At 37.7% G+C, this 13,016-nt stretch overlaps 1 protein-coding gene across 1 annotated transcript in view; it reads right to left on the bottom strand.

Annotated features, from left to right (window-relative positions):
- FGD5 (FYVE, RhoGEF and PH domain containing 5) overlaps nt 1-13,016 on the bottom strand; it is a 146,721-nt gene that overhangs the window by 19,100 nt on the left and 114,605 nt on the right. Inside the window, 4 exon segments of the mRNA XM_032211089.1 lie at nt 5,453-5,521; nt 5,792-5,863; nt 10,716-10,774; nt 12,120-12,170. Of these exon segments, the coding sequence (XP_032066980.1) occupies nt 5,453-5,521; nt 5,792-5,863; nt 10,716-10,774; nt 12,120-12,170 (251 nt within the window).

Genomic DNA, 13,016 nt, shown 5'->3' with positions numbered 1-13,016 from the left:
CTCTTAGCTATTAAAGAATAGATCATGAAATGAATTTCCCTTGATTGTTATAAAAAAAAAGATTAAATGTGGCTTTCTGGAAGGAAATGTCACAGGAAGAATATCAGAGAAGTTAATTTTGTTACAAAGCCACAAAAATGTCTTTGATTTATGCAGTTATTAATTAGCCTTGAAAATGTGACGATTTCACTGTAGAAAACAGAGATAAAAATTAGGTTGTAGCCCTTTTTGAATATGCAGTGTTTACTTAATTACTGGGAAGGCTATGCCCTTTTCTTTGCTTATTAATGCAGCCACCTAGTATGAGGTCAATTCAGGTCACATAAGAGATAGCTAATGAAGGGCACCCTGCCATCCCATAAAATTAGTTTGCATGAAGGATTGTCACACTTTCCCCAGCATGCACTGGATGTATGCCCTGGCTATACATTCTGCTTGTTGTTTGCAAAGAAAAATATATATTAAAAAGTTCTACAAAACACAATATTTTGCGTTAGCGATGACAATGGGAGCTACCCTATTGCACTGTTGCTATGGCAGCATGATTATTATCCTTTGGTTTTATTAAACATTAATGATGGTTGTGTTTGTTAATTGCCTGTTAGAGTGATTTCCCATCTGTTTTGTCTTCACATTCAGGGAAATGTACCTCATGTCTCAAGTCCTACCACTCTTCATGACCAGAAATTCAAATTAATGCCAGGAGAGGAATGGTGTTGCTAAATGTTCATGTCAGCTTTGAGTATCTATATAAAACATTGTATGGAAGAGATTGTGTTTGTCTTTGTGCACTACTTCCATGTTATTTCAAGAGCATTACACACATTTCTGTACATTACTAACAAATTGACTGAGATATCTTTGCTAGTAACCTGGTTTTATTCTGTTGGTGTTGCTTTATTTTTGTTGAATTTTTGCAGCTGGAAAAGCTCAGCTCAGTCCTTGGGTCTTTTTCAATTGATGATGCTGAAAGTCAATACCGAAGTTTCCCTAAAATAAATAGCTTATTTTGTACAATGCTTAAAACCAAATCAAATTGCTTCACACCTAGTTAGACTGTGTATTTATCTAGAGCAGGGGTAGTCAATGTTTTTTATACCTACCTTCCACTTTTGTATCTCTGTTAGTAGTAAAATTTTCTAACTGCCCACGGGTTTCACAGTAATGGTGATTTATAAAGTAGGGAGTCAATTAAATTTTAAAAGGAAAGTGCTTCAATATCAGACAAAACCTGTACTGCCCACCATGAAAGCTGGAACGCCCACTAGTGGGCGGTAGGGACCAGGTTGACTACCACTGATCTAGAGCCATGCTGTAACTGCTGACCAGCAGTGCCCTATATATATAGAATATCAGGAACACACTTGTTGTGCGTGAACCACAAGATCTACACATGAAGAGTTCAATTAGCTACTTTCACAGAAATCTTCCAGGCTGGCAGTCTACACCTGGGTCAAGCTAGATAAGTTTCAGCTGCATTCAAGGGGTATTGCTCCTTGCTCCTCTTGTGTCTCTGTAAATATTCTACCTTAATCCATGCTTGATACCTCCTCCTGGCTCAGCCAGTCTCTCTCCACAACATCTTTCTTTTCAACATCAACCCGAAATCCATCTAAACAGAAATTTAGGAGTTATCCTGGGGGTGGGGGAGGGGTTGTCCAAAGGTACCGGTTTGTTTTTTAAATATGGTCAACATTAACATAGTGTTTGAATGCAGATTTTGTTTGATGGATCCTTGGTGCTCTCTGAGCTTGCTTGTTTCTTGCACGTTTCATTACATTAACTAGGTAACATCATCAATGCTAGCAAGAGGTGCTGTTGCTGTCAGTTTTGTATTTTGGTGTCTTGTCCATCTGTGTGGGAGGTCTTAGAAATTCTTTGGTTGGGCTGTTTACTGATGGGTCTTTGGCAGTTTCTTCACTGGGATATTGTTCACTTGAAGTTGGTCTGAAGTTAACCTTGGAGTTAATCTTTGCTGAGCTGAGTGCTGATTACTGGTGGAGAGGTGCTGGAGTCTTTTCTCTTTTGCGCTGGTTGATTATCTCTTTTGCATAGTCTATAGATGTTGTTAATGTCTATGTGACTATTGATGGCTGATTTGTCAGAGTGCTGGGATTCTAGAAATTCCTGGCATTTTTGGATTTGGCTTGGTCTAGGATTGTCACATTTTTCCAATTGTTTCCTCTAATTTCTCAACAAATAATTCTTTAAAAAGCAATGTGCAGAAAATCTACAGTTGCTGAATAGATAATATATAAATGGACAATTATATTTGTTTTTAGAGGTTTGCACTGAAGTCTGCAAAGTTCAATAGGGCTTACTTCAGAGTAATCATACATAAGGCCAGAAGAAGAATATACTCCTTTTCAATTATTTGAATGCTACTCAGGACAAATTCCTATGATCTACGTATGTCATTAAAAAATTTAAGTTAGACTCTTTCCAACTGTTATCATATTGAATACAGGTAGTCCTCAAGTGAAATCTATTGCTAAAGATTTCACTTTTTAAACTATTTTTGTTTATTTTTGCACTATTTTAAGAAATATGTGATTATCTCAACCCATACCACTTCTACACAAACATCCCTATTAAAAAAACACTTTCCAGAATACACTCTCTGATATATGCTATATGAAGGTCTAACTTTCCAACATATGCATGGATTTTTATCATGATTCCTACAAACTCAACAACAGCTGTTCTTTCCAGGGAAGCCCATTTATGCATTCTGTTTTAGTACCATACCAAACAAACTGCTATTTATCTGCAGTTGTGCAACATGGGCATTTATATTTTATGGAAATTATTTTAATATTAGATAGAGTAGGAACTAATAACCACATACATAGTCCTACCATGCCACTTTTATAATTGTCTCTGGATCAACCACTATGTGGAATAATATTCCGACAGTTTTCAGGAGTTTTGTTACCTGAAACCTATAAACACAGTTCTAAACATGAGACTACTCAGGTTGTTTTATTTTTGATGATCCAATCATTAGCCTTCATTGTTACTCCAAATTTTACTTCATAGCAATAGAGATGTCTGACTGTATTATTCATTTTTGGCAGAAGAGATGAAAAACAGGAAATGTCACTGGTATATATTTATTCATGTGCCATTAAATCCCGCAAGAACTCATTTTTGCAATATTTCCAACTGCCAAGAGATAATATTTTCCCCCCTGCAGTGAACAGACAATCAAATTTTGAGTCACACAACTTGCAGCACAATCTAAATTCACATTTCATTCAGAAATGGTTTTCCTTTTATTTAACGTGCACAGCTTATAGCAATGACTTTGTCTTTGCAATTTGAATGACAAAAAACTAGGAAAACATAATTGAAACTGAAACTATGTTATATCTCTAAGTGCTATTTCAATGCTTCAGTAAGGGAAAGAGAGCAATCAAGAAGGGGTAAAAACCCAGTTATTGGTAAATTTGCCACCGCAGTTAATATCTGAAGTCATTTACTAACCGAAAAAAGGAATGCTTTGAGACCTCCTGTCATTAATATAATTTGATATGCTCTAGAATTAACTACATAGAAAAAGTAAATTTGGACAGAGAATGTAGTTGAATTCAAATTAATTGAATTCCTTGTAAGATTCTAGAGCAGATATTAAGTATTTGAACCATAAATGCATTGAAAACAATCTCATGATTTTTACAATTCAGCATGTATTGGTTAAGAACTAATCTTATCTCAATTTTCCATTGGATAACTTACTTAGTAGACTATGGGAATGATGTAGACATAATATATCTTGACATTTTAATTGACAATTAAGTATGTGCTGAATGATATATCTGTTGAGTAGATATGCAACTAGTTTGAAAACCATGCTCAAAAAGATACTGATCGATTGATCCTCATCAAATTGAGGGAAGTATCAGGTGGGAAGCCCCAGGACTAGGACTTGCTCTTAATCTTTTAAATCTTTTAAGGAATCAAATTTTCAGACAACACAAAATTAAGTAGGTAGCTAACATCTACTTATGAACTAGAATTCAAAATAACATTCAAAACTATCCTGATAGACTAAAACTGGGTTTCAAATAAGAAAGTAAATGTAATACAGGTAGACCTCAGTTAATGACCACATGTTCAGTAACTGTTAAACTTAAGAACACTCATTGAAGTTCCAACTGTTGCAGTGTGCCATGGTGATGTGATCATGATTTCCATCCTTGGCAAAAAATGGGCCTGTTTTCATGAAAATGCTCATTTTTGGCTCCCCAACCCACAGGAGCGTTTTGCAGGCTTCTCAAACTCTCTGCATGCCCCGTTTTTCACCTAAAATGACACAGGCAGAGGGTTTGGGAGAACTGCAGAGTGCAAAAACTTTTTTTAAAATTTACCTCTTCAAAATCTTGGTGCAACTTATACGGTGAGTCTTATACTCTGAAAAATATGGTAGGATAGGGAATACATGACTCATAATAACACATATGGAATTGTAACTGAGGTTACTAGTTGAATATGAGTCAGCAATGTGATATGAGTCAGCAAGGTAAATACAATTTTAGGCTGCAAAATTAAAGTATAGTTTAAGTCTGCTTGGTCATATCATCTCTCAAAATATATAATATCATCTCTCTGGAATATATCCCTACCTGCTCCCCAGAAATTAGACTTGCCTTGACTCTGCTGGCTTTTCATAAGAATGAAAAACATGCTTTGTTATCGAGTCTGAGGCCCTGGTAGAATGGGACAACATGTTTCATGGTTAATTTGAGTGTTTATGAGTGCTCTTGGCTGTTATTTTTATTTTTGCTGTTTTTGTAAAAGAAATCTCAATATTTGTATTGTTTTTACCCTCTTTTAATTGTTCTTCACCCAGTCATATATATGTGATTGGTACAATGTAAAATGTAGAGGAGTCCCTGCAGATTTTATCCTGCTAGTTGTTGCCAACTGTAGGGGCCAGTGCTCATCTCTGTTTCAAGGCCATTGAGCCAGCGCTGTGTGTAGACATTTCCACAGTCATGTGACCAGCGTGATGTCATGGAGTGCCCTTACTTTCCTGCAGAAATGGTAACTATTTATTTACTTGCATTTGCATGCTTTTGAACTGCTAGGGCAAGGAACAAGAGCTCTCCCAATGGCATGGCGCTCAGGAGTCAAACCTGGGCTCCCTGCTTTCCAGCCTACAAGCCCAGCCACTTAGCCACTGAGCCACCACCCCATCTTATGAGAAAAGCAGCCTATAAACTTATTAAGTAAATAAACAAATATTTATAAAAGTTTGGGGGAATGATGTCCAAATGCATTTATATTGATGCAACATTAAATTGGAATTCTGTTTATTTATAAGAAAGTCCCACTGTGTCCAGTGTCCTTTATTCCTTAGGCAATACATTGCTGATTGCCAGCTTATTTGCAAAGATTCATTCATGTACATCTGACTACATATTAATAGAGAGTAAAAACAAAATCTTACCAAGAATAAATGTCGAGGATGCCTATTTTTCCCAGACACTTTCATTAATGTTCCTTCTTTCAGAAATTTCTGAGAAAAAAAACAGAGGCACAAATACATCTTTTTTTGCTTTACATTCAGTAGTTCAACATGTGAATCGAAATTCAGATGCAACTCTTGGCACTCATTAACTGCCTTTTAAATTAAAGAGAAATGGCTTAATGAAACCCTAAAGTTTGCAGTGTCATACTATGGTGAATATTGGCAAATAATCAAGGATATCAGATCTACTGATCTCAACATTTATTGGACTGAACCTCAAATCTTTACATAACACTGTTAATCAAAAAGAGAACTTACTCTTCCTGGTTGTAGAAGGTTGCTCTGCCCCTTGACACTGTGCTCTATATGTACCAATTTCTGCAAATTTTCCTGTGGATAAAAAATGAAGCAAATAATGTAGTTTAATAAAAAAAATAACTACATTCAATGCACATGATATGCTTCTGTTTAAATGAAGGAAAGCAACTGAAATATAGCATCACCCGTCTCTGTATAATGTGGTTAATAAACAAAGAAAATTATAGAGAAATAGATTAGTGTAAGAATACAGTAAATACGGGTCTTTGTACATATGCAACTGCATCCACAAATGACAAACATTTGTGAACTTCTGAGACTGAGAAGCAATAGGAAGACATCATCAGTTATTGGTGCTGACAGAGTTGTTGTCTACTATCACATACACTGTGTAATGAAGCGATATGCTATGTGCAAAGGTTTCTGCACTGAAATTATAGTTATCCAACTGAGATGAGAAGCAAGAGAGTTCTAACATAAATTATAACTTGTAGCTAATTGTGAGGATTCAGAACCACAACACTAGTTTAATTAATACAACTTCTCCACTATTCAGAACTTTCATATTCATTGACAAGAATTCAGGTATACACTCTGTTGGTGGTGTCCAATCTTCCACAACAGAATTGCCAACTGTTTCACTATCTCTTGCTAATGTACCTCTAAAGCAGCTTGATCTGCCTCTAGCAGATGTTTCCTTCTTTTCACACTATGAAAAGGGTTGCATTGCTGGGTTTTTTTTTTTACAACTAGGCTACTGGTGTACCCACAAGACCAGTATAGGATGTTTGTTTTTTGTGCAATTAGATCAACACACCTAAACACCTGCCTTTAATGAGAATACCTAGCACTACTTATCAACACTGTGATACCAGGCATTTTCTGAGCATAGCCGCCTTGTTTAGCTTTCAAAAAAGCATCGAAATTGAGACAGTAACATATACTTTGTATACTCAGCTACATGGTTATTAAATCCACTTCTTGTACAGTTTTTTAAAAATCTGGAAGTGAAAAAAAAATCAATATAAACTTTTGCCAGGATGAATGGCAATTGCAAGAACCTTTAAAAGATATTCAGGGTGTTTGAGGGTTCTTCTATAGGAGTTCTCACACTTTTTAAATAGGGGGCCGATTCACAGTCCCTCAGTCTGTTGGGGAGCTGGACCGGCTGGGTAGCCATAGCTAGGTGATCATGTAACTGGGTGGGCATGGCTAGATGGTCATGTGACTGGGTGGGCGTGGCCAATTTAGCAGTCCATTTTGCCTTTGTCCTTGCTGTCCTTGCTCCTCCTCTACTCGCTCCTATGCCTGTGAAAAACATCCTGAAAGGCTGTTTTTAAAAACTTTTAAAGCACTACTTTACAAGCTGGCAGCAGAACTGCTTTTCAAGCCAGCAGCAGCCCCTCCCCTACTCATCTACCAGCCCTGGATCACATGGCTGCATTGGCGAGATCACCCCTCAGTGAGCTGGTCCTCCCCAGAACCCTTCGGCCTTACCTTCGGCAACTCAACCAGTGAAATAACTAACTAGAAGTGCAGCTGGAGTGGATGCTCACTGGAAGATAAGGCCAGCGGTGAGGGGTGATGGGCGGGACTGAATCCCATCACTCCGTGGGCTGGATACTTTGCATGGGCGGGTCGTATCCGGCCCATGGGCCGTAGTTTGAGGATTGGTGTTCTACAGCTTTACTTATCTTTGGAAAGAGCTCTGCCTGCTACATATGCTCCAAAAGGTCTAAGATGGGTTACTTCAGAAAAGCATCTTTCTTTCTCCAACACTTCCTGGAATGATCCTTTGATTATAGATGTTCATGGAGATGTTAAAGAAGGAAGAAGCAGCCGCTTTCTCAAGAGATTGGTGCACACTGGCTTTTTAAAGGACAAGCATACTGAAACATACTACTTGCCACCCTGTCCACCTTTGCACAGAATTGTTTTTGAGATGATCTTTCAGAGGAATTTGTGGCAAAACTCTTTTACATCCTTCCTTAGCATCCCCATCCTGAATTTGTCCAGCATTGGCTTGAAGGGTCTATCAATCCTTTCCCCTTCTCCAAATAATTGCATATGAACTTACCTGTAGAAATCACATTCTTTCTAGATGCACTATGCCAAGAGCATTAGGTGATATTTGGGCTGCAAAAATTCGGGAAACAACTATAGAGCAGCAAAGAGCTGGATTTTGATCTATTTCTCTGCTGCCACCTAGTGGCACTCTGATTTTCTGCAGCAGATACGGTAACCCTAATGAACCTCTTTTTTTTTTTAACAATGTCATTCATGCAAGTGTGAATTTCATGGATGTCTTTTGCTTGCTTTGGCCCTTTAATTGGGGTAGAGGGGACTGTGCACATGGTCAAGATGTTCAACAGACTATACTGCTATAAATTGAATTTTAGTGGGAAATTTTATGTGTAACAGTCTACATTCACTTCTTTTTCATATAGTCAGATGTTTTTGGCTGCTTGGAACAGAAATAACTTCCAGCTGTGTTGGATTTCTAGTGATTCACATTCATGTAATTTTCTTGGCAACAGTAAGCAATTGCTCCCCTCTGCACTTTTTTAAAAAAACGATCTTCTTTCGCCTATAGTCCTGGGAGTTACCCAGCATTAACCAGGGTTTGAGTTTGCTTAGTTTCCAAAGCTACTCAGGCACTGCCATCTGCTGAGGCGGAAGCCCTCTACCTTGACTTGGACTTAACTTTTAATTTTCTAGAATATTTTTCTGATGTTTTTATTTATCTTCCCAGTCCACATTTCACTTTAGGATTCTGTGTTGGTGCCCCACCCATGTCTGCTCGTAAACTTTCAAGTCAGGCCAAGATGGGTAAACTGTTAGCTGTATCACTAATAGGATCAGCTGTATTTTTCGTCTATTAGTAACAGTTGTTCAGCTGTGGTCCTAACAGGTAATAGTAACACATTAAATACACCATAAAATGTGGCCTCCTTTTCAGAGATCAGAATGCTCATTTGCCAGACTCTCACTCTATTAACTATGTACCAGTGTTGAAAAGTTTGGACACAATGAATGAGCACAGACGAGCTGTAAAATCTTGCTATCTAAAATGAAACTAATGAGACCTCTGTTGCTACTAAAGAGATGGGATTGGACGGCACGTGGATACAAAAAGGATGAGATTTTAACGAATTACAGTCATTATATTCACGGCTTCCATTCACTCTCCTAACGTCTCAATCCTCAGGTCTCTGTTGTTTGTGATGCCTTTGGAACATTTTAATCACCCAGATGGTTTGCAGGGGCTGTAAGTCTATGTGCATGTTCAGAAGGCTCCTGCTAGCATTGCTAATCAAAAGGCACTATGCAGTGATCCCCTCCATGCTTCTGTAATGGGTCATTTGTAGAAAGGAGTGAAAGCTAGGGAGGGAGGGAGGAGAGAGAGAAAGAGAGAGAGAGAGAGGGAGAGAGAGAGAGAAGGGCTGCTTTTATTCTTAGATTGTATGTAAGAATTCTTCCACTTCCTATACTCATACAAACAAAAACTGTTATATTCCAGACCCATAAAGAGTGATTGCAGTAAAATGAAGACCCAGATTGTTGAGGGCAATATGCTGACTCTGTAAACTGAGATGGTATATAAGTCTAAGTACTATTGCTATTGTCCAATAATCTTTATTTAGATTGCTGTAGATGTAGCAGTTGCTCTACAGCAGCCATTGTTAGAAATTGGGAAGGGACTCAGTCAGCAGGAGGGGAGGATCTGAGGGATACAATAGAGATGGGATTGATTGATGATGCTGATTGGCTGCCATCAAATTGTTGTCAACCATATAAATAGATTTTCTCCATGACGATCTGTCCCTAACCTGGTCCTTCAGCTCTTATCATGACTATAACTGAGCCTTCTCTGTTGTGATGGTGGCTTTAAAATGATATGCCTATTTCATGGCCAATTTTTGTATACTCCACCTCAAAATGGCAGGAACTGCTATCAGAAATCAATGAGGATTTCAAGGTATCCTCATTGTGTAGTGTAAACTACAAGGTAGTTCCTACAGTGGTGAAGAATCAGGTACAGAGCACCCTAGATGAAGCATATTAGCTGTACCCCTTTTAGTCAGAATTCAGACCTGGACATGAGATGGAGACACATTAATAGATGAGTTTTGTCAGGTTCTGGATGAAGCCATTGTGCTTGTCTTGATTCTAATAAGCCTCTCAATAGCTTTTGATATCTTCCATGGTAGTTATCTGGATTGGCTTTGTGGATTAGAGGCATTATTTTGCAGTGGTTTCACTTCTCCCTCAGTGGATAGTTCAACTTGATGGTGATATGAGATGAGATACTGGGATGCTATGGGGATTTGTCCTTGTTCTCTCTGTTTAACATTGACATGAAACCATTGGGAGAGGTCATTCATTGGTTCTGGGTTCAATGACATCAGTATGCCAATAATACTCAGCTTTACATCTCTGCCATGAGTAGTATTGATGAAACTGTTGACCTATCCTGAGGTCAGGAAGCCTTGATGAGGAAAAACATGCTAAAATTGAAACCTACCAGAGGTAGGCAGAGTTATTGTCTGTCCGTTGGTGTTCTCGAATAATTCACATGTCACTCTACACTGCAACCTTAAGCTGCTTCAGTATTGTTAGCTACTACATCCTCCCATTGGACAATTCCCCTGCTGTTGTGCCCTCCCATTACATTGTTCTATAAAATCAATAACCAATCATTTTCATTTCTATGGACAGACCTTGCTGAACATAAATACTTTAATGTGTGAATATAACGTAAATTATATACACAAAGTTAAAACATCAATACGCACATATATTGTCAAAGTTGAATGTACTGTACCATTATTTGAAGCCTCTTGTGAGTTTTTTTTCATTTTTAACAATAAATAATCAAGATAGCGTTGATTTACGATTTCTGAAGTCAGGACTTAGCACTCACCCCTTGTTGTATGCTATCATTGGCTCTATCTGTAAGTTCTGATATGATGAGCAAGGCCGCTGAAATGCAATGGAATAACATATGAATTTATGAAGCTTATAAAATAAAATAATATATTATTATTTTTTTTTATTGCAGCCTTCTATGTAAAGGGCATTCAGCATTCTTTCAGAATAATATCTTTCCTCAGGAGAGCAAAGTTTTTTTTAGCATAAATATATTGCTTATGTTATGTAGAAACCATCATAGTTTAAGCATAAGAGTTGATTTTTTAATAATTTATTATCTCATTCTACAACCTAAAGTAAGTAATTCTGTCTTTGCTGTTACAAAATAAAAAGAATTATTAGAAAGGGCTGATATTAGAAATAACAGGATGATCTTTCCACATTCATTCCACATATCATATTACTACAAATATAAACTGCCTGCAATTAAGGTACTAAAAGTTTCTAATGTAGCTTCTCCCTTTCCATATGCCAGAAATAATATAATGTTAAAACAGAAGCTTCATTCTAATTCTACAATCTCATGAATCATAAAATGAAAGTTTCTCTTTTAACTCTGAAATTTAAGTTTCCTGCTATGTATGCTTAAAAGTCTAATTCAAGCTTCTCTTTTTTGTCAATATAGTTTATAAAGTTAGGTTTGAATCAGAATACATGTTAAGAGCCCTTGAAGTGTGTGGAGTTTTCAAACAAAGTCCTTATCACACATCCAAGAAATGTATTCTCCTAGGTTCTTAATCATGAAGATAAAAGTTAAAAATTCAATAAAGACATTTAAAATTCAAAACCATATCCTGTTACCAGGAAAGTAGGACTCAGCAGAATTTTTATTAAATAACCATTAGACCAGAAGTGGTATTCAGCAGGTTCTGACCAGTTCTGGAGAACTGGTAGCAGAAATTTTGAGTAATTTGGAGAACTGGTAAATATCACCTCTGACTGGCCCCGCCCCAATATATTCTCTGCCTCCGAATCCCAGCTGATCGGTATGGATCAGCATCGGGGATTTTGCAGTAACCTTCCCCTGGAGTGGGGAGGGAATGGAGATTTTGCAGTAATCTTTCCCTGGAGAGGGGAAGAAATTGAGATTGTACAGTAATCTTCCCCTGGAGTTGGGTGGGAATGGAGATTTTACAGTATCCTTCCACTGCCAGGCCCACCAAGTCATGCCCACCAAGCCATGCCGACAGAACCAGTAGTAAAAAATGTTTGAATCCCACTACTGCATTAGACATACTGTATTGTTCATTCTAGGCAGCCATTCTAGAATCAAATGTATCTAATCTAACAAATTCTGATTTCATTAACAATTCAAAATGAGTGGATGGCGCCAACTCAAAGCAACATAAGTTTTATCATTCCCAGCCCTGGATAAAATGCGGTTGTGTAAAATTACCTTGTGTATCTTCATATTCAGCAGAATCAGGGCAGAGGTTATTCAAGTAATCTGGGGGGAGATTAAAAATGTGTTAGAAATCTCAAATTGCTTTTGACCTGCTAATTAATCTATCTACAATTATTTAAATAGCAGAGTTAAGATCAGCGTCTCAGGATTCATGGTCCAGGGTCATAGGATGCTGTAGACCTTCTCCTCCATGAAATGGGACCTCTCTCCAGAAAAGTCAAACTCAGCCTTCTTCCTTCCCACTTCCTAAACTGTTCCCCAATACAAGAGGTAAAATACAGTATAACTTCTGGATCTCCCCTCCCCCACTTCCATTAACTCCTTTACTATCATTGTTCTGCTTGGCATGGCCCACAGATTCCTCACTAACTACCCCATAATATGTCTGCCAACTTTGTCTCAGAAACCAGCCAAAAGCATACACGAACGACCTGAAAGGATGGACAATTTTATAACTGCAACAATAACATAGTTCCACATAACTTTCCTTCATAGTTTTCCCGCATCGTTTTCATTGTTTGATTTTAAAAAGTATAACAAAGTTTAATTGTGCACTTCCACAGAGCCTGCGACACTGGAATGCTTTTTCACACTGTTTTCGGCTTTAATTATATTGCGGTTCAGCCAAACTCAAAGTTGGACCTATTATTGTAAGGCTTCACATCAGGACTTGGCAATAAATCAGAGCTGCCCAGACATTTAAGTCTTTATTCAGCACTTGGATTTTGTTGGCAGGAAGCTCTTGGACATGCCAGATAGACATGGTATGGCAAACAAGAATAAAGCCTTGAACATAAAGGTTGCCTGACCATTGCAATGCAAACAAATCACAGCTGCTGTATACTGTATCTCTGATACAGTCTGTCTGTCTGTCTGTCCATTCGTGTA

This window comes from Thamnophis elegans, chromosome 2, assembly GCF_009769535.1.
Source record: "Thamnophis elegans isolate rThaEle1 chromosome 2, rThaEle1.pri, whole genome shotgun sequence".
In the NCBI taxonomy this organism is placed as follows: Eukaryota; Metazoa; Chordata; class Lepidosauria; order Squamata; family Colubridae; genus Thamnophis; species Thamnophis elegans.
Note: the sequence above shows the minus strand (reverse complement) of the source record. Positions and strands in the feature narration are given on the sequence as shown.